General features: G+C 48.1%; 1 protein-coding gene across 1 annotated transcript; it reads left to right on the top strand.

The window, feature by feature from the left end:
* Positions 1–2,265: 2,265 nt before the first annotated feature.
* On the top strand, positions 2,266–22,548 carry LOC146356648 (extracellular calcium-sensing receptor-like). The gene is made up of 8 exons (XM_084830237.1): positions 2,266–2,321; positions 10,254–10,322; positions 10,371–10,545; positions 12,015–12,641; positions 14,004–14,213; positions 15,747–15,873; positions 21,275–21,372; positions 22,474–22,548. The coding sequence occupies exons 1-8, from the start codon at positions 2,266–2,268 to the stop codon at positions 22,546–22,548; spliced, it is 1,437 nt and encodes a 478-aa protein (XP_084686363.1).
* Positions 22,549–22,560: the final 12 nt, after the last annotated feature.

The following is a 22,560-nucleotide window of genomic DNA, read 5'->3' as shown; positions in this document are numbered from 1 at the left end:
AGCCCTAGAAATGTCAGCAGATAAATGCATTCAGCAGCCTCCAATCTTTTACCTTCCCCTTTGAATTCATTTTTAAAGTCCTCTCCCATGTTCAAACATTTCTTTATGATCCTCAGCAAGCAAAAATCAGAGTGTGAAGAATGCAGAGGTGAGGTATTCCCTACCCAGAGTATTCAACAGGGTGAGGAGTGGGTCAGGTGGACATCAGGAATTAACAAAGTACGGTCTCCCCTGCCCCAGTTTGTCCGGGTTTAGAGGAACGGCCACCAGTTTCCTGGGGACCCTGAGCTGGAAGCTGGGGCTCATTCTGTCTCCTCCTCAAGCTGCAACCTGGGGCTCCTTCACTCATAGAAAGCAGATGTGGTGGGTCTGTTGAGGCTACAGGGTGGAGCCCCACTTGTGTGTCCCATGTCCCCATCCCACTGCTCCCACTGCTCCCAAACTACATTACTTGGTGAGATGTCTTTCCCAGCACTACCTGGAAATGCCGCTAGAGATTCAGTGTGGGTCCTTCTGCCAGAAAAGCAAGTCAGGGACAGCCCCTCCTCTAAATACAAATGGTGATAAATATTTCAATGCCATTTCATGGAATCTTAAGATATCCTCCTGCTCAAGCAGTAGACTACAGCAATTTCATTAAGCTTTCAATCAACTTAGAGTGGAATCAACTGGCACATTTCACTGATGCTGTTCAAACTGCCAAGCAGGAGTGATGCAGCAGCTCTGGGAGACCTCTGACACTGGAGTGGATCCCTCAACCCTTTGGGAAGGTGTCCTGCCAAGTAAAGGAAGAGATCTTGATCAGAAATCCAGTGATGCAGAGTAAGGATATGGATCTTCTCAGCACATGGCAAGTTGCTTCCCATCCCATCAGTCCCCCAAAAGCAAATTCAGAAAAAGGAAAAGCCAGCCAGTGTTGGGAGGCCTTATCAGTAAGAGGTCCAGCTGCACTATGCATGTATTGAATCCCTTCAGTTTTATATCTTCCAAGGAAAGACATGAGGACATTGTTCTATCAATCAGTAGACATAAATAAATATGAAAGGACACCCTCAGAAGCTGTGGAGGAAGAGAAGAGGGTAGGATATTTTGACTTTCCCTGGGGCTTTCTCATGCATCACCCTGCCTACTTCAGCCCCTCTGGCCCCACCTCCAATCCCCTCAGAATGGCCAAAGACCCTTGCAGAATACAGCACTGGGAGTTGCACAGAGGAGGAGGATTTGGGGACCCTGCCCCCACCACCTCACCCTCCTTGGACACTCCATTCCTGATACAAAAGTCACCACACATCAACAGACTTGACATCAAGACAGACTCCACAATGAAATGGCTGGTTTAAGTGTATTAGCTCATTCTATTGATTGAGGACTTAACTGGGGGCAGGGATGACTTCAGAAATGTTGAATTGAGATAGAGAAACCAGGAAGATTGTATCATTACAGTTTCTTGCTGTGGTGAATTGTGGCTGTGATCCTCTCGTATACATGACAGTTGCAACCTCTCAGGCCTAGCTGATGGACGTTTCAGCATGGCATGCTATGTGGCCCAGGGGCAGGGGGTGCAGCATGGTGTGCAGGGGGACTAACGCCGTGCAAGCTTTCTTGGATACTCTGCTGCTAACCCCAATGTCATCATACCGCAACAGGCCAACTGCAAAGGGAGGCTCCAGAATTAAATTGCTGGACTGGAATTTAATGGCAAGTTTGATTCTATTTGTTTTTGGGCTGTCCCTTCCCTGCTAGAAGGGTAAATTCACATAGCTAAACTGGAGTGACTGTGTTATCACAATTCCCTGCTGTGATGAACTGTCCTTGTAGTTATCTTGCAGATGTTTGAGTTTTTCCTAGAAATGTCACAGGCTGTTCCCCTTGCTTTTCATGGTCTGTTAGACCCCATTAATTGCCCATTTCTGTGCCCCTATAGATTTGCCAACTGAGGATAGACCTTCACTCATCCGAGGAAGTGGGCTGTATCCATGAAAAGGAGCTGGGAACTTAGCACCGTCTAGTTCCCAGTCCCTGGAACTCAGCCGAAACAGGGGCAACGGACCAAACCTGTATTGCTGTCTTTTTCCCAGAAATAACCGTATATTGCTTCTCCTGACCCCGCTTCCCACTGTGGTCAACCACGGAGGCTGGGAATGTGTCCTCTCTTGTAAAACAAAGTCCTCTCTTCGGAGTGTTGCCAGAGGATAGTCCTCTATTTGAAGGTGACCTCGTTCTGAAGGGCTGTTCTGTCCAATCCCAGTTCAAAGGTAAACGACCATGGCAACAGTTGCCCATCGACGGATGGTACCCCCTGAACAGTCTTCCACACGATGGTGAGGTGTACATTATTTCTATTTGAATTATAATAACCCCTTCTAAAGTTGCATCTTTACATATGAATAGCTCATGCATAGTTTTTGGAAATTGTCATCATCTTTTGTCCTCTTTTTTGGTGATGCATTTCGTCTTCCGCAATTCATAAGTGGCCAGCCTATGGGCATCATAGAATCAGCTTTGGTCTGCAAGAGCCATATGAAGCAAGATAAGGCAAGTGTATCATTCCTTCAAAATCCAGTTTTCAGGGGTCACACAGCACTTCAAAGGAACCTTCTTCAGGGCGAGGCGGGCAGTTGAATGTCATCAACCTGGCAAGGGCTGCTCAACCAAAGAGAGAGGCTTGTTTCCCAGCTCGTGTCCAGGCTCTACCCTGCTACCACATTATTATGAATGCAAAGCAACTAATAGGCTCCCCCTGAGAGCATCCCCCTCCCCCAAGTTTGCCCCATTCCACCAAACTGTTGTTAAGTTATTGCTTAAACACACATGCAGACACACACACACACACACACACACATCCTGCCTTCTCCTTCTCTGGGCACTTTCTTCCTTCTTGCAAAGACAGGATCCTAAGACCTCGCCAGATCAGAGAAGCAACTTTACATAATTACAAAGAAGCGACTTTACACAATAGCGATTTAACACAACAGTGGAGAAGCGAAGCGATGCAAACATCAGAGAAGTGCATCCTCATGGAGGCAAATTACTGGAGAAATGGGAGCGCAGGGCAATTCTGAAGGTTGGAAAGGCTCACTGAGGTCACGGCCAGGTGAAAGACATTCTCCTGGGAGGGGCTATCATGCTGAAGTAAGTGCAGAGGACAGGAGCGCACAGCACCAGGACAGAGAACCCAAATTAAGAAAAAAAATAAAAAGAGCAAAAGTAGTCTCAGAAAATCCGGCTTTTCCACTAGAAATATCCAGAGTGGCTGTAGATTGGGCATGACGCCATCTACACCAACAACCTCAAAATGCTCCCAGTTTGCAGCAAATCCCCCAGGAGGAGAGCCACTAGGACAGACAGGTCTCCTTAGCTCATGGTAATAGAAACTTGTGTTAAGGTCCAAACAGGGCAGTGTACTAAAGCCATTCCATTGACACACATTTCAAGACCTGAAATAAAAAATTGATTAAACACACAAGAACCCCCCCCCCACCCACACACACACACAGCACCCCATGATCCCATAGGTGCTGTAGCCATTAAAAAAAAAATCTGAAATCCACATATTGGATTGACTCGCTACAAAGGGAGTCCTTGCCACTGCGGGGAATGGGAATGAAATCTGCGAGGGTCAAGCAGGTAAAACCCTACTCCTGGCACCCCAGCTGGAGGCGAGGGTGAGAAGTGCCTGTCATCAGCTTTGGCTGATATGCCAGCAACCCCCATTCCTGGAACATGTGGACCTGGTAATGCTGGTATCCTCTAGGCTTGATTTCTGAAGTGCGCTGTACTTGGGGCTGCCTTTATATTTATTTCGGAAACTTCAGCTGGTACAAAATATGGCAGCTAGGCTCGTCTCTGGGATACCCCATGGATATTACACCGGTTTTAAAATCTTTACACTGGCTGCCAATTTGTTTCCGGGCAAAATATAAAGTGCTGGTTCTCACCTTTGAAGCCTTGCATGGTCTAGGTCCAAGGGACCTTGGGGAGATTCTTCTCCCCTATGTCCCAGTCCACCACCTAAGGTCCTTTGAGGGCCACCTGCTCCAGCTGCCTAATGTGAGACTGGCAGCCACATGGCAGAGGACCTTTTCCTTTGCTGCCCCTCAATTGTGGAATTTTAAAAGTTTTTTTGGCGGTGGAGGTATCTTGAAAATATGTGCAAATTTTGCCATTTTTTCTTTATTTTTTGTTGCTTCTTTTGCATAACTGCACAAGATTGCAAGTCCACAGGTCCGCTAGTTAGGTCTCCAGAGGCGTATTTCCCTCTTGCCAATAGCTAGGGATGTCAGAGAATTTCTCCACGAATCTCCGGGAGGCCGAATGCCAATGCATTTGGCCCCCCGAAATTGGTGGAGAAACGGTCCGCCACCCTCCCGTGCCCCCCCCCCGGGATGGGACTTACCTTGTGCGAATGTCCCTCGCGGCGGCGGCTCCTGGCGGCAGTTCGGCAGCAGTTCAGCAGCGGCGGCAGAAGGTCTTCCAACCGGCTGCCGCCGCCGCCATTTCCAAGTAAAAAAAAAGAACAACAACAACAAACGTGATAGGCTACGTAAAGATTTACGAAGCCTATCGTGGCTAGAATTTCAAAAAACACCGTGATAGGCTACATAAATGTTTACATAGCCTATCATGGCTGACTTTGAAAGAAAAAAAAGAAAAAGCGTGTACGGAAAAGGAAAAACATTCCTTGTTTTGGCACGGTTCGTCTACGTAAATATTTATGAAGACTACAGCGAAAATAAGAGCAACGCAAATATTCTATGATGCTATGAAAGCTCTTCGACTTCCACCATCCAACTAGATCCCTCCGATATCCCCACCTGCTGCCATAGAAGTACCTGGACATGTTTTGCATCCTTGGTATAATTGCTATACCTAAGCTTCCTCCACCCGATGCTTTCCAGATGCGTTGGCTTGAAGGTCCCATCATTCCCAGAAACAAGAGCCAATAACCATACTGGTTAGGAATGATGGGAGTTGTAGTCCAAAAGAACTGGAGGGCAGCAGGTTGAGGACGAGTGTAAAAGAACACTGATCTAACCAATGCTATCTGTAGCCTGAGGGATCACCCAGAAGACTGAATGCCAGGTGTCCATGAGGGTGTACAGGTGGGACATCTGTCATGGGGTAACATGTCCTCCTAGGTCCCAGGTAACCTCCTACTGGATAAAATTCAGTGTGCAGTTCTAGCACACAACCAGAACATCTGAGGATGGCAGGGGAAGGTCCATGCTACCTTTCTATCTTGATGTGAATATTGGGTTTAGTTTGCCAGCTTCATTCAATCCTAAGGGCAGACCCTCACAACTAAACTCAAAGTCATCTACCTGAGGATGCAATGGTGGCCAAAAAGTAGGGCTTCTTCATTGCCACCACTGCCATGTGGTAGGTGTGCGTAGTCTCATTTGATCTGATCCTTGCACCATGTGAGCCCCAGCAATTATCTAGCTTGCTTCATAGCCCAAAGCTCTCCTGAAATCCAGGGAACCATCTGAGCTCTGGAGAACCAGAGATGACATTCAGGTGTGAAACTGAGACTAGGGCCTCAGCAGACACACCTGCAATGCCAGACAAAAACTCCCCCATAGCATGCAGGAATCCCTCAGCTTTTATAGGTCTTTTGAGGTGGACCATTGCAAAAGGGCCTCTGCCCCTGCAAGGTGTTTTGACTGTTGACAGACCCGTCATTTCACCCAGCAAAGCCTTATTGGTCTGCCCCTCACTGGTAAAATTGGGCACCAACTCCTGCCTTCCCCAGTCATCAAACTGGGCTAACAAACTATGGCACAAGCCTGGACTCCATCTTGGAATTAGGAGTTCAACTTCACACAGATCCAAGTTTGTAACCTGGCAACTGATGTCAAATCCTTGAGCCCGTCTGCCCCAGAGACAAGCAAAGTGCAACACAGAGATGTGTTTCTTCCCTCCGACGTCCCAAAGGAGCCAGTGCTCTGAGGCTGTGGTTATTTCTGTAGCTGCAGATTATCAACATGACAGTAATCCTTGAGGAATCCCCCAGGGATTACCATCCAGCAAGTCAGTAACACAGAAATCCAGGCAAAAACAAAACCTGCTAAACACAAATACGTACTGAGCCCTTCCACATGGGACTGGGGTGGGGCCTGATCACTTGGCAACTGGTTGGTCCTTGCTGAGATCTCATTGCCCTGCTGGGCATGTATGGCTGGTTCTTCTGCACATACTCTTTGTCGCTGACTGAGAAGGGAAGGTCTCTCCGTGCCCCAGATGGTTTGGCTGCAGCTTCTGCTCATCGTTTGGCTCCTGCCTCAGGCCACCCCGAGGATGCTGAGGACCAAGTGCCTCTTGACCAGGACTTATGAATGGCAAGAAGAGTATTGGCAGCCCGGAGACCTCATTGTTGGTGGGAATATACCACTTGGCCATTATTTTCCAAGCAAGACACATGACTTTACGAGATTAGCCTTATCACCATTTTCCTATGTTCACCTGTAAGTTTCCTCAAGAGAGATCTTGCCTGCTTTGCTCTCAGATTAGAGGGCTCCTTCCAGGGAGACGCATTAGCCATGCTGCCATGCTGACATTCCAGATTTACTCATAGAATCATAGACTAGACTAGATTAGACTGGACTAGAACAGAATAGTAGGGTTGGAATAGTAGGGTACTCATTGAAAGACAAGTTTCAAAGGCTTGTCATGATTGGCTTCAGCCGAATCGGAGGGCCGAGTGAAACACCCCCGCCACCCACCCTCATTGGGTTCACATGTAGTGACAAGCTGCACCCGGTGATGGTAATCAGGGAAATTGGCGGGCACCTCGCTGGCATACGCAGGGGTGGTTAATCAGTCCCCATGGCTTATTACACACCCGTACCCATCCAGAACCTGTCAGGCACTGCAGGTTCTTCTTTGGCTTCACTCTGAGTCTGATGGAGGAGAAGTCCTCCTTCCCTCTCTGGCATGATCGAGGGTGCTTAGATAGTGTTGCAGGCATCCTGGAAGGTGGTTTTCTTGTAGCTGAGTTTAGAATAATCTGTTTTCAGATGTTTGGGTCAAACGTGGCTTCGTAGAGGCCTGCCTTGAATCAAGCTGGAGAGGTGATGGGGAGAGATTTTGCCAACACATTTCCACCCTCTTGCTAACTGAGACAACAACTGATATTCCTCCAGAGGCTCTATGGTGTGAGGAATGTAGGCAAAGTTAAGCAATAATCTGGCTTTATGTTAAGAATCGGGAAACAACTAAGAAATCCCCCCCCCCCGCATTCTTCATTGATGACAGGTGTGGGCAGAAAGTAGATCTGGATCTACTGGAAGATCCCTGGGTGATCATTTGATCAGCAAAGAATTCTGACGCTGAAATGTTCAATAATAGCAGCACCAAATGACTCCCTGCCACCTCTCTGTGCGAGGACTGACTGGCTCTCCAGGGATTCAGACAGGGGTCTTCCCTACATGGAGATGCCTTGAGCCTGGCACCTCCCGCATGCCAAGGAAGAGCTCCACTACTGAGCTACGGTCCTGCACTTGAACAGTTCTGCGCAATGAAGGCAGAACCTTGCTTCAGTGTCATTTTGGAGGTGTGGTGATGGCCTCTGAGTCAGGTTCACTTTGGCAAATTCAGACAAATTCCTGGAGGACATGTGAATGTAACATGATTAGCCGTAATAGATGCATATGGATTCTAGGGATGTACGAAAGTCACTTACCTTTTCGAAGGGTGACATTCGTGGTGGGGGGGAGGTGCTCCATCCCTCCCCCCCAAATTCTGTCCAGCTGGCTCCGCTCCACGGAGATTCCACGGAGCTGCCAGCTGGGGCCGCCTGCAGCCGAACATCCGGCCACTGGGCAGCCTGCACAGGGACATAAATGGCAGCCGCCATAGCCGCCACCATTTGCGTCCCTGTAGTTTGTCGTAATAGGCTACATAAATATTTATGTAGCCTATCACGGCAAAAAAAACACAAAACAGCGGACGCAAATGGCAGCGGCTATGACGGCCGCCATTTACGTTCCCTTTTTTTCACCGTTTTAGCCTACTTAAATATTTACGTAGGCTAAAATGTCGAAAAAAAGGGAATGCAAGTAGCCACTGCCGTAGCTGCTGCCATTTGCGTCCACTTTTTTTTTTTTGCCGTGATAGGCTATGTAAATACTTATGTAGTCTGTCACAGCGTCCACAGGGACGCAAATGGAGGGATGGCGGAGAATTTCTCCCCGATTCTTCGGGATGCCAAGCGCCAACATATTCGGCCCCCCGAACAAGTTTCAGGGAGAAATCCTCTGCACCCCCCCGCCCCCCGCATCCCTCCCGGGACGGGACTTACCTTCGCCAAATGTCCCTCCCGGCGGCGGGTCTGGCCGGCGGTTCGGCGGGTGTTCGAGCGGGGCGGGGCTGCCGCCGCCGCCATTCCAATAAAAGAAAAAAAAAACGCCCCCGTGATAGGCTACGTGACGATTAACGTAGCCTATCACGGCTAGATTTGCAAAGTCAGCCGTGATAGGCTACGTCAATCGTCACGTAGCCTATCACGGGTGACTTAAAAAAAAAGAAAAAAGCACGTACGGATAATGTCGGCCCCCATAGGGAGCCGCCATTCCTGTTCCTTATTTGGTCGCTGTAGTCTACGTAAAGATTTACATAGACTACGGTGACTAAATAAGGAACGCGAATGGCGGCTCCCTATGGGGGCCGCCATTAGCGTACGTGCTTTTTTTTTTTAAAGTCACCCGTGATAAGCTACGTGATGATTAACGTAGCCTATCACTGCTGACTTTGCAGATCTAGCCGTGATAGGCTACGTTAATCGTCACGTAGCCTATCATGGGGGGCGTTTTTTTTTTTAAACAATGGGGTTCGCGGCCGGGCGAGGCGGGAAGCCTCCCCCCCGGCCTGAATTTCAGCCGGGGAGAGGCGGGAAGCCTCCCCCCCTGGCCTGAACTTCGCGGGGGGAGCAGCGAAGCGCCTCCCCCCCACTGCGAACAAGCTTTGACAAAAGGTAAGTGCCTTTCGTCCACCCCTACACAAATGGCATCCCTGCGTTAGCCGTGATAGGCTATGTAATTATTTACGTAGCCTATCACGGCTATAATGAGGAAGTGAATGGCGGCCGCAAATGCGGCCAGTATTCGCAAGTCAGTGCGGACGGCAGCAGGTAAGTGCTCCATTTCATGCGCCTTTCGCGGGGGGGGGGAGGGCGGCTTCGTTCTGCCATGGATTTCGGGGGGCCGAATGCACTGGCATTCGGCCTCACTGAGATCCATGGCGGAATTCTCTGACATCCCTAATGGATTCCACATTTTGAGTCATTCTACCATTGAACAGGAGTTGCTGAGATGAAGGGAGGAGATGCTTAAGGCTTTGCTTTCAGATTGAAGGGGTCCTGCTGGAATTCAGAAGCATTTGATTTGTTATATGCATCTCAGACGCTTATCGTAACAAGTCAGGTGGGGGTGGTTATGTGGGGGAGGACAAGAATGGAGGGCTGTTATTAACTATAATAGCTAAATCGTGATTCCATATTTTGAGCGGGTCTACCACTGAATAAGAGTAGCTGTGAGGGGGAGGGGAAGAAAGGGGGTTGTTACCTTTCATCTCTTTCATTTGGGGCTCCTAGGAAGCATCATGGCTGACCATAGTTCGAAACAGGATGCTGAACTAAATGGAGCCACCTTGGTGTGGTCCTGCAGGGATCTTCTGGTGTTCCACTTCTTATGTTCTTCATAGACAAATTCAAGGGGGAGGCTGGGTCAATCAGGGGTGAATTGCCATTTTTAAGCCTGGTGTAGCTTCCTTGTGGGAACCTTCCCGAGGAATAGTTATTTATGTAATTATTTATTCCAATATTCTTACCACAATTTTATTACTGAATGTTGGTTTTACTTGGTAGGCAGCTTGGGAGGATTTGCACGATAAATATGTATTTGTGGGAGATCAATAATTCAAATAGATGAATAATAGTGTGCTGAACAATATTGACCCCGATCTATGATCCAGCAGAGCTCTTCTGAAAAACAGCTGGCAATTTGGTTTGTGTGTGCAGGTGTGTGGGAGGGGGGCGGGAGGGAGGGCGAGAGAGAGTGGAGGGAGAGAGGGGGGAGAGGAGGGGAGTCTACAAAACAAGCTGGATTTCTCTGCTTTTTCTTGGTTTTATTGACAAAAGGTGGCTCTGGTCTGGAAGCGTTTGTAGTTTTTCAGAGAGGGTTGAACCAGATGGACTCCATTACACTCCACCTCTGCTGGGATCCTTCTCCTCCTTCTCAATGCCGCTCTCATTGCAGGTGGATATTCAGGAACTACCAGCACATCCTGGCCATGGTGTTTGCCATCAATGAGCTCAACAAGGATCCGTCTCTCCTTCCCAACACCACGCTCGGCTTCCGCATCTATGACCACAGCAGCCTGAGCAGAAGGATCTATGTGAGCACCCTCTCTCTGCTCTCCACACGGGGGCAAATGTGTCCCAATTATAAATGTGGCCAGAAGGATAGACTGCTCTCTGTTATTGGGGGTCTCGACGCCGACTCCTCAAGGCAGATGGCCTCCATCTTGGGCATCCTCAGGATCTCACAGGTGACGGGATTCATGTGGCAATAGTTGTTCTGTAGAACTGAGGCACAGGGAGATGAAAAGGCCAATCTCTGGAACCAGTGCAGTGGCGAGGTGGTGTGCTGTGGCTGTGCTGCTGTTCTTCTGGATGGCGGGAATAAATGGCCTTCCAACCTCTGCCATGCCCTGGGTGACAGTCAGGAATGAGGCATTTCATCAGGAGGCTGTTGTGTGACTACCCCAGGAATGGGTCAATAATGTAAAGAAAGGTTTTCAGTTAGGGGAAACAACAGAGGTTCTACCAACACCTTAAGACTCACATATCAACAAGGTGCCAAAGGACTCCTTGTTGTTCATGCTGCAAAATGAGTAACACAGTGACTCCTTTGGGGATTCCGTGAAGCCCCTCTTCCCAACTAGAATCATAGAATCATAGAATAGTAGGGTTGGAAGGGACCTATAAGACCATCAGGTCCAACCCCCTGCTCAATGCAGGAATACAAGTCAGAGCATCCCGGACAGATGGCTGTCCAGCCTCGTCTTGAATGCCTCCAGTGTGGGGGAGCCCACCACCTCCCTAGGTCATTGGTTCCATTGTTGTATTGCTCTGACAGTCAGGACGTTTCTCCTGATGTTCAGTTGGAATCTGGCTTCCTGTCACTTGAGCCCATGATTCCGTGTCCTGCACTCTGGGAGGATTGAGAAGAGATCCTGGCCTTCCTCTCTGTGACAACTTTTCAAGTGCTTGAAGAGCGCTATCATATCTCCCCTCAGTCTTCACTTCTCAAGGCTAAACATGCCCAGTTCTTTCAGTCTCTCCTCATCATCTTTGTTCCCCTCCTCTGAACCCTCTCCAGCTTGTCTGCATCCTTCATCAAGTGTGGTTCCTAGAACTGGACACAGTACTCAAGATGAGGCCTAACCTTGCTGAGTAGAGGGGAACTAGTACTTCCCGGGATGCGGAAGCTATGCTTTTCTTAATGCAGCCCCAAATAGCATTGGCCTTTTTTGCAGCCACATCAAATTGTTGCTTGTGATCTACAACAGTTCCAAGATCTTCAAGGGTGATAGCCTTGAAGCCATCATACAGCCTCAGCTTACATTCAGTAATCTATTTTTAAAACCTTCCATCAGGATAACTCCTCATGAATCTGATGAAGTCAGCTGTAGGAGTCCACAAACATTTATGCCATAGAAAAGGTGTTAGTCTTTAAAGGGCCAGAAGACCCAGAGTTGTTTTTGCTGCTTCGGACTAACGGGGCTATCCTTCTGGAAATTCCCTCCTTCAGCTCGGTTACGGCTTATTTGACCATATTCAGAGAGAGAAAAGGATGTTTCCCTCCTTCTTCCCGATTGATCCCAACGAAATGCCTCAGTATGTGGGCTTAGTCCAGCTGCTCCTGCATTTCCACTGGAACTGGATTGGGCTGGTTTCCTACAATGAGGACAGAGGTAATAATTTCATCCAGATACTGACCCCAATGCTCAAACAGAATGACATCTGCACGGTCTTCACCAAAATGCTGGAGCCCCTTGACCTGTCCTCAATGAGGGGAATGCAGCTTGCTGATTATATTCCTAGTTCTTGGCTTAAGTCCTTAGTTATTATTCTTTATGGGAAAGCAGAAGTTCTAGCATTGTTTTGTTATCTCCAAGTGATCATGAACCCTTTTAGGAAGGTTTGGGTCTTGACATCCCATTTTGAAATTGCTTCGACGGGATCCCAGCTCCGCTGGCAAGATTTCAAACCCTTCCACGGTGCTCTGCACTTCCGAATCCAGAGAAGGGATGTGCCAGGATTCAAGCATTTTCTCCAGGTGTTAGATCCGTTACAACCACAAGGAGACGTCTTTCTCTGTGACTGGTGGGAGAGGTTTTTTGACTGTCAGTTTTTGAAATCAGGCCAGACCTCTCAATTGGGAAAGAGAAACTGTACTGGGAAGGAGAAGCTAGAGGACCTAACAGGTCCAAGGTTCGAAATGAGCATGACCAGTCATAGCTACAGCATCTACAACGCCGTCTATTCCATGGCACACGCCTTACAGGCCTTGTACATATCAGGATCCAAACGTGCAATGATGATGGAATCCAAGACGCTTCTGAATGTTCAGCCATGGCAGGTAATGTTCTCATTAAGTTCTGGTGAAGTTATACAAAGTGCTTTGGAGATTGTTTTAAAGGCCAGATCCTGAAAGCAAGGAGGGAATCTTTGAGAAGGGCTACTAGGCCACTCTAAAGAGCCAAAGAAAGACATTCCCCATGGATATTCTTCCATGGACATGATTTTCCTTGAAGAGTAACAGGAAGTCCATAAAGGATCATAGAATCACAGGGTTGGAAGGATCCTACAAGACCATCGAGTCCAACCCCCTGCTCAATGCAGGAAGCCTGATTCCAGGCCATCTCCCATCCAAGTATTAACCAAGGCTGACCCTACTTAGCTTCCGAGGTCAGACGAGATCGGGCCCATCCAGCCGTTTCCTCAAGCAGCAGAGGCTTATCACGCTTCTTCTGCATGACTTATGTATTGAAAACTATGACTAATAAGGAGGGAGGAATCCAGCAAGGGCTAGATGGACACGAGTGCTTTTTATCAGTATTGAAGTGCACTGATAATTGTCGAGACACGTGACACGTTCCATATACTGCATTTGTAGCGTTATTCCCTGCTTTTCATTCGGTATTATCTAAATTACTGCAACAGAAGTCATTGCATGTGCTACGTGGCATAAATGTGCAAGATAGCGTTTCTGTGATGGGATCGTATTGATATGACAAGAGGTGTAGACCAGGCTCTAGTCTCTGAAATAGTACCTGTTCCCTTCCTAACACACAGAATTAAATGGCATGGAACTCCCCTTCCCTCCCAGTCTCCTTCAAGCCAGCCAGATGTTGAAAACGTCATATGTTGGTCTCCCTGGCATGAGCCAACCTCCTCATGTCTCTATCCAAAGTTCTGAGACTGTCCTGAAGAAAGTTGATGCCTGCTAATAACTCCCCCAGCACACACACACACCCAGTGAGGAAGCTTCTTCAAATGGTTATTGCCCAAAGGAGAAGAATCTCAGGCTTTCAACTAAACCAGGGTTGGGCAATTTTGGGAGGTCTGGGGGCCATTTTGACACAGGATCCCAGCAGACATCAACCCCCCCCCCCCTTCAGTGGGTGCTGGAAAAAAATAGAGAGAAAAAAATATGCGATTACCGCTGTAGTGGCTCTGGAGTGTAAAAAAGGCAGACAAGCTAATTTTAACCCATTTGGTGCTCCGTAGCAACTACAGACAGCTTTCCTCCAAAAAAAAAAAAATATTTATTTTTACTGAATTTGGTGGGTGGTGGATTGGCTATGTGTGCAATTTAACAATGGAGTTCAAAGGAATACCATCTCCCTCCCTGATGGCCATCACAGTACGTTAGAAGACACCAGGCCCCACTCACAGTCACAACCGTCAGCCTGTTTGCCTGGCATCACTTTCATTTCAGATTCTTGCCTCCTTGAGGAACGTCTGGTTCAACAACAGTGCTGGAGATGAAGTCACTTTCATGGGAAATGGCAAGAGATATGATATCCTGAACTGGGTCTTCTTCCCAAATGGCTCTTTGCATCCTACGGAAGTTGGATGGATAGACCCAGGAGCTCCCCCAGGCCATGACTTCAGCATTAACCCAGGAGTCATTGTGTGGGCTACAGAGGTAGGCCTGAAGTGAATGTTCTGGGGTCATGGGGGGACTATAGTATGTTGCAGTTCCATCTCTTCCGAACAGAAGATGTCTTTCTACATCAATCCAAAAGACTATGGAGTCCAGGGAGGGGCTGCTGCCCTGTGGTAAACCACCCGCTTTGCATGCAAAATGTCCCAGGTTCAATCCTAGAATGTCCAGCTAGGGCTAGGAGTTGGTCTGGCTTCCTTTGTTCCTATTTAATCCACCTTTTATTCAAAACTACAGTTCCATTGCTGTAATGGACTGAATGATGGCCAATAAATTTTAGCTCAACCAAGACAAGACAGAGATACTACAGGCAGTTGCTTAATCTCTGTTCAACATGTTCTGGAAGAGGTTGCGCTCCCCCCAAAGGCTCACGTTTTAACGTGGGGCTGCTTGCAGGTCCAACTTTGTCCGTAGAGGGAAGCTTGTCTTCTGTGGCATGGACTGCCTTTTACCAGTTTTGGGTGGTATGCCAACTCCTGCCCAATGTGGAGAGAAACATCCTGGCTTCGGTGATCCAGTTAGGTTACTGCAATGCATCCCATCTGGGGCTCCCCTTGAAGATGGTCCAGGAACTTCAGTTAGTACAAAATCTGGCAGCAGGGGTACTGACTGTAACTGGGCATTATGAACATATGATGCCTGTATGATGCTATCTTCACTAACTAGTTTGCTTCTGGGTGTAACTGAAGGTATGGGTATTAATCTTTTTTGTTGCTTATTAAAGCCTTTTGTGTCTTGGGGCCACAATACCTACAGTAACTCTTCTTCACGTGTGTTCCTGTCCATGCTCTGAGCTCATCATCTGAGGCCTTGCTCCAAATGCCTTCACAGACTGAGATCATGTGGGTGGGGCTTTTTCTCTAGTAGCCCCCAAAACTGTGGGATATCCTCCCTGGCGAGATACTCCTGGTGCCTACTCTGTTGACTTAACGACACCAAAATCCTTTTCATTCTCCCAGGCCTTTTAAAAGCATTGAAACTGATAATTGCTTTATTTTTAAGAATACGTTGAATGCTCTGCTATAAAATCATTCTTTTTCATGTTTTAGCTGCTTGGGATTTCTCTCTTCTTTTAAAATTACTCATACATTTAACCAAATCAATGCATACATACAGAGAAGGACTAGACTCTTGTTTTATCTTGATGTGCTCATAGCTCAGTGACGGCAAACCTGCTTTGCATGCAGAAGGTCCAGGTTCAGTTCCCAGCATCTCCAGCTAACCTTGAGATAATCCCTTGTCTGAAACCCTGGAAGCCACTGCCAGTCAGAGGAGACAATCCTGACCTGGATGGACTTGCTATAAAGCAGCTTCCTCTGTTCCTATTTGTGTCTCGGTATACATTGTATATGAGCTTCTATTATGATATCTGCAGATCACCAGAAGAGACTTGGCCCTCCAAATTGGGGATGCTAATCACCATGCCATGGGAAACTCCATTGATGAACTTCAAGTCCTGCTTTCTTCCATTTCTGTCATGTGGGAAACCTCAACTATTTCTCTCTTCCCTTTTAGGTGTCCCCCTCCGCGAGGTGTGTGGAGAGGTGCTCTCCAGGGCACCACAGGGAAGTTCCGGAGGGGAAGCCGGTTTGCTGCTACAAATGCGTCCATTGTCCAGACGGGAACTTTTCTAACCGGACAGGTAGCTGAAACGTTGAAATCCATGGTTTTCTGAAGAAATGTGCTATTTAAGTATCATTGTGATTATGATCAACAACAGCAAATCAATACATTTTTAACACTCTCTCTTTAGAACTCTCTCAGCTGGCTTTTCTTCCACATGCATTTTGCTCAGTTTCCCTTGTTGTTGTTGTTTTAAGAACATGGGTTGGATCCAGACGTAGTCCTACTTAGCGGAGACCCATTGGAATCCGTGGGACTTAAGTACATCATGATCATAGAATAATAGAATCATAGAATAGTAGGGTTGGAAGGGGCCTACAAGGCCATCGAGTCCAACCCCCTGCTCAATGCAGGAATCCAAGTCAGAGCATCCCTGACAAATGGCTGTCCAGCCTCGTCTTGAAGGCCTCCAGTGTGGGAGAGCCCACCACCTCCCCAGGTAACAAGTCCACTGAGGTTAGTCTGACTGATTTCAGTGGAAGCATTCTAGGGATGTACAAAAGTCACTTACCTTTATGACGGGGTGATTCGCGGTGGGGGGGAGGTGCTCCTTACCTCCCTCCGAAATCCTAACTCCGTGGAGCCGCCGGCCAGGGCCGCCTGCAGCTGGACATCTGGCCGCTGGGCAGCCTGCAGGCAAAAAACCCACAACAGCGTACGCAAATGGCGGTGGCTACAGCAGCCTCCATTTGCGTTCCCTTTTTTCGCTATTTTAGCCAATGTAAATATTTACGTAAGCTATTACGGTGAAAAAAAGGAACACAAATAGCGCCCACTACGCTATTTGCGTTCCCCTTATTTTTGCCATAATATCTCACGTAAATATTTACGTAAGCTAAAACAGCAAAAAAAAGGGAACGCAAATGGCGGCCGCCATAGCTGCCGCCATTTTCGTATGCTGATTTATTTTTTTTAGCTTGCAGTGATAGGCTACGTAAATACTTACGTAGCCTATCATGGCCTCCACAGGAACGCAAAAGGCGTCCTTGCATTAGCCGTGATAGGCTATGTAAGTATTTACGCAGCCTATCACGGCTATGATGAAGAAGCAGGGCGGCCGCCATTCGCAAGTCAGCCGGACGGCAGCAGGTACGTGCTCCGTTTCGCGCGCCTTTCTTGGTTTGGGGGGGGCTTTGTTCCGCCACGGATTTCGGGGGGCTGAATGAACTGGCATTCGGCCTCACCGGAATCCGTGGCAGAATTCTCCGACATCCCTAAAGCATTCTAACATGTGTGACTCAGTCTGGATTGAATGCTGCAATTCCAAACCCCATTGTTTTGACAGTTGTCCAAAAGGTTTGGGTGCAATTTTGACAGAAGGCTAAGAATACTCGGGATGTGCAAACCAGCAAAACACGAGCTCATTATACTTATCTGAATTCCACCTTGAACTGCAATGCAACATGCGTCCGCATGATAGAATAGAATCATAGGATAGTAGGGTTGTAAGGGGCCTATAAGACCATCGAGTCCACCCCCCCCCAAAAAATTGTGAGCTTTCTTTTCTTTTCGCATGCAAATCTGTGCGTATTTTCCTGCATCTTTTTTCCCAATGGATGCATCTTTGAAATGGACACATTCTTCTTCCATTGATAAAAACATATTTATGTGCATTTTTAAAAACTATGCATTTTTTCATATGCATTTGTGAAATATAAACATGCTGTTGAACACAATATTTTGGATCGGTGAATCATTCACATTGCAAACTTGGAAATGTACAGACTTCGACTGCAAATTGTGTCTGAGTCTGCGTTTAGTCCAGAAGATGCAAGCTGGGTAAATCCTGCTAAAAATGAACCGTAATGATTTTCTCATTCATTGCTGAAGAAGACCCATCAGGCCCGCATTCAGGATAGCCATGGGGGCACAATGCCCCAGTCCCAAATAGATTGACCTTCTCCCTATACTCTCTTTCACAGCCTGTCTCTCAGCTTCCGCACTGACAGGTCCCCTTGCAGAATGTTGAAGATGAGCTTTGTACCGGAGAGATACATGCTTCATCGTTTGTAAAGTGGTGTCCAACTTCCCAGACTCTCTTCTTCAGAAATCAGTTGCTGAAGCTGAAAGAGAGAGTGATCAAAGGGCAGTTGTACTCCTGGTCAGATTGGCCAACTCCATCTCTGGCTTTGTGGGCTGAACTGGCCCCCACAAAAAGGGCACCTGTGGCATGGTTGAGATACATCACCAGTTGGTCTGTCTTGCTTGTCACACCTGGAGCATGATAGCGCACTGCAGACCAAAACACTTTTTTGTAGGGATGTACGAAAGTCACTTACCATTTCGTGGATTTGCTTCACTGTGGGGGGAGAGGCACTCAATCCCTCCCTCCGGAATCCTCGATAGGGGGGGGAGGTGATCTGGTTCCCCCCCCCGGAATCCTGACCGGCTGGCCCCGCTCCACAATGGGTCCATGGAGCAGCCGGCCAGGGCCGTCCGCAGCCGGATTTCCGGCCGTGGACGGGCTGCTGCGGACGCAAATGGCGGCCGCTGTAGCGGCCGCCATTTGTGTCCACCAGGCTGCCATGATAGGCTACATAAGTATTTATGTAGCCTATCATGGCAAAGTAAAAGAAAAAAACACGTACGCAAATGGCGGTGGCTACGGCAGCCACCATTTGCGTTCCTTATTTTTCGCCGTTTTATCCTACATAAATATTTATGTAGGCTATTACGGCGGGAAAAAAAGGGGAACACAAATAGCGCCTATTATGCTATTTGCGTTCCCCTTTTTTTGCTATTAATAGTCTACGTAAATACGATCAGACACGGGCTAGAGCTATATCTTCAGCCTATCACGTGGCGGTGAAGGCAGCAAAAAAGGAATATTATGCTGCCTCCATCGCGTCTGCAGAGTGCTGCCCCAGGAGGCTGTTCCAAGTGGTCCGGAGCCTGGTCGGTCCTGTGGCTCCGGAACCACTGGAGCATTCTAAGGCCTCCTGTGAGGCTTTGTCAAGGCACTTTGCAGATAAAATTGATCAGATTAGGTGTGTTACTCTGCACACTGTGGATACAGTTAGTGAGCAAGAGGCGGCCTGTGGCAAACCGGTTTTGTGGGATCGGTTCCAGCTTCTTCCTCCTGATGAAGTGGACAAGGTGCTTTCATCTGTAAGGCCAACCACCTGCTTACTTGATCCTTGGTATGGCTACCCTTGAAAGACCAGGTCCGCAGCCTGGGGGTCATTTTGGACTCCCAGCTGTCCATGGAGGCTCAGGTGTCAGCTGTGAGCCGGACAGCGCTGTATCAACTCCATCTGATACGGCGGCTGCGCCCCTACCTTCCCGACCATCTGCTCCCATCGGTAGTACATGCCCTGGTCTCCTCTCGTTTAGACTACTGTAATGCGCTCTACGTGGGGTTACCCTTGAAGACGGTTCGGAAACTGCAGCTGGTACAGAACGCGGCGGCTCGCCTGATTAAAGGCAGCCGCCGGCGAGATCACATCACTCCAGTGCTGAAGGAGTTGCACTGGTTACCAGTTGTTTTCCGGGCCAAATTCAAGGTGTTGGTTTTGAACTTTAAAACCCTATATGGTTCCGGCCCAGCCTATCTTAAGGAGCGCCTCCAGCAACACCAGACAGGCCGCTTAACAAGATCAGCCTCGGATGGCCTTCTCTCTGTCCCATCAGCCAGGACAGCTAGACTGGTGGGGACGAGGGAGAGGGCCTTCTCTGTGGTGGCCCCCACTCTGTGGAACTCCCTCCCTAGGGAACTCCGTCATGCCCCCTCTTTAATGAGCTTCCGTCGTGCATTAAAAACGTGGTTGTTCAGGCAGGCATTTGGGGTGGGTTAGGGTATTTTTTTTAAAAAAAAAATTATGGTAAAATTTTATTGTTTTAAATTGTTTATGGTGGGTTGTACATCGCCCAGAGTGGCTGGGTGACCAGTCAGATGGGCGATTAATAAATGTAATAAATAAATTTAATAAATAAATAAATTTATGTAGGATAAAATGGCGAAAAATAGGGAATGCAAATGGCGGCCGCTGTAGCCGCTGCCATTTGCGTACGCGTTTTTTTTTTTTTTACCTTGCCATGATAGGCTATGTAAGTACTTACGTAGCCTATCACGGCCTCCGCAGGAATGCAAAAGACGTCCCTGCGTTAGCCGTGATAGGCTATGTAAGTATTTATGTAGCCTGTCACAGCTATGAAGAAGAAATGAATGGCGGCTGCAGAGGCAGCAGCAATTCGCTGGTCGGCACGGATGGCAGCAGGTAAGTGCTCCATTTCGCACGCCTGTAGTGGGTTGGGGGCTCTGTTCCAGGCCCATTTTGCGGGGTGGGGGGGCAGGGGGTCTTCGTTCTGCCATGGATTTTGGGGGGGCCGAATGCACTCGCATTTGGCCTCACCGAGATCCGTGGAAGAATTCTCCGCCATCCCTACTTTTTTGTGTATGGCTATAGTGACTTCTTTAACAAGTTCCCAGCCTCTGTACCAAGTAAGGATGCTGGAGAAATCTGCCACAGACCCGAATGAGGTTGGATTCCTGACAATCTGACCTGCGGAGTCTGGAGCGGACCGACTATCCCTGATGGATTTCAGCGTTTTTCCCTTCTTTGTAAAAATGGCAAGATTCCCAATTGTGGCCATAATTGTGGCTGCAATTGGCATCTCTTGCCCTGTTTACAGAGATGAGGAAAACGCCGAAATCCGGAGGACATGCCTGGCGCTCCAGGAAAATCTGCTGAGCCCTAAGAGGGCTGGATTTCCCCATGATGGAGCCCCCAAGACTGGATGTTGGGGGGTTCATACATCCCTAATACCCATACGTGTTCTGAGTTCATATTCTGAAGTTTTATTTGTTTGTTCATTCATTGTGGGCTGTACAGGCCACCACATAACAAACGTCAGTTTCATGTTTGAGATACTTCAATAGTTGCTGTTCATTCCAGATGCAGGTCACTGTGCCCTGTGCCCAGAAGATCAATACCCAAACAAGAACCAAGACGAGTGTATCCCCAAGAAGATCCATTTCCTTTTCTATCAAGAGACACTGGGATTAATTTTAGCTTCCCTAAGCCTTCTCCTTTCTCTGATCACATCTCTAGTGCTGGCAATCTTCATTAAACACCGTGACACACCAATCGTCAAAGCCAACAACAGAGACCTCACCTACATCCTCCTCATTGCCCTCCTGCTCTGCGTCCTTTGCTCCTTCCTGTTCATTGGTCAACCTACAAAGGTCACCTGTCTTCTCCGACAACCTGCTGTTGGCATCATCTTCTCTGTTGCTATTTCTTCCATTTTAGCAAAAACCATCACAGTGGTTCTGGCCTTCATGGCCACCAAGCCAGGGAACATGGCAAGAAAACTCTTGGGGAGACAACTGACCAACTCCATTGTCCTGGCCTGTCCCCTCATCCAAGCTGTTATCTGTGCTGTCTGGCTCTTGAATGTTTCCCCCTTCCCAAACTTAGACTTCTATTCCCTGGCTGGAGAGATCATAGTGGAATGTAATGAAGGCTCAGTTACCATATTTTACACTATCTGGAGTTATATGGGTTTCCTGTCCCTCGTCAGCTTTGCAGTGGCTTTCCTTGCCAGGAAATTGCCCGACAGCTTTAATGAAGCCAAGTTTATCACCTTTAGCATGCTGGTGTTTTGCAGTGTTTGGATATCTTTTGTGCCCACTTACTTGAGCACCAAGGGGAAGTCCATGGTGGCCGTGGAGGTCTTCTCCATCTTGGCCTCCAATGCTGGTCTCCTGGGTTGTATCTTTCTCCCCAAATGCTACATTATTGTGCTGAGGCCCAACCTCAACACCAGAGATCAATTAACAAGGAAAAATATTTAAGAAATCTAGGTATGGTGGAGAATTCCGCCATGGATCTCGGTGAGGCCGAATGCCAGTGCTTTCGGCCCCCCAAAATCTGTGGTGGAACGAAGCCCCCCCAGCCCCACAACCCTGCAAAAGGCATGCAAAACGGAGCACATACCTGGTGCCATTTGCGCTGCTTTGTGAATGGCGGCCGCGTCTGCGGCCGCAATTCACTTCACGATTTTTCCCATGATAGGCTAAGTAAATACTTTCATAGCCTATCATGGCTAACACAGGGATGCTATTTGCATCCCTGCAGAGGCTATGATAGGCCACATAAATATTTACGTAGCCTATCTTGGAAAAAAAAGGGAACATTGTATATCCTCCACCCCTAAGGTTTAGACAGCTGCAGCCTCTCAGGCCTGGCTGATGGACTTTTCAGCATGGCATGCTATGCGGCCCAGGGGCAGGGGGTGCAGCATGGTGTGCAGGGGGATTAACGCCATGTCAGCTTCCTTGGATACTCTGCTGCTGACCCCAATGTTATCATACCGCAACAGGCCAACTGCAAAGGGAGGCTCCAGAATTAAATTGCTGGACTGGAATTTAATGGCAAGTTTGGTTCTATTTGTTTTTGGGCTGTATTGAGAGCAGGGGTGTCCCTTCCCTGCTAGAGGGGTAAATTCACATAGCTAAACTGGAGTGATTGTGTTATCACAATTCCCTGCTGTGATGAACTGTCCTTGTAGTTATCTTGCAGATGTTTGAGTTTTTCCTAGAAATGTCACAGGCTGTTCCCCTTGCTTTTCATGGTCTGTTAGACCCCATTAATTGCCCATTTCTGTGCCCCTATAGATTTGCCAACTGAGGATAGACCTTCACTCATCCGAGGAAGTGGGCTGTATCCATGAAAAGGAGCTGGGAACTTAGCACCGTCTAGTT

This window comes from Heloderma suspectum, chromosome 2 (genome assembly GCF_057233095.1).
Source record: "Heloderma suspectum isolate Gila_16-S chromosome 2, 16-S_ref, whole genome shotgun sequence".
Classification (NCBI taxonomy): domain Eukaryota; kingdom Metazoa; phylum Chordata; class Lepidosauria; order Squamata; family Helodermatidae; genus Heloderma; species Heloderma suspectum.
Note: the sequence above shows the minus strand (reverse complement) of the source record. Positions and strands in the feature narration are given on the sequence as shown.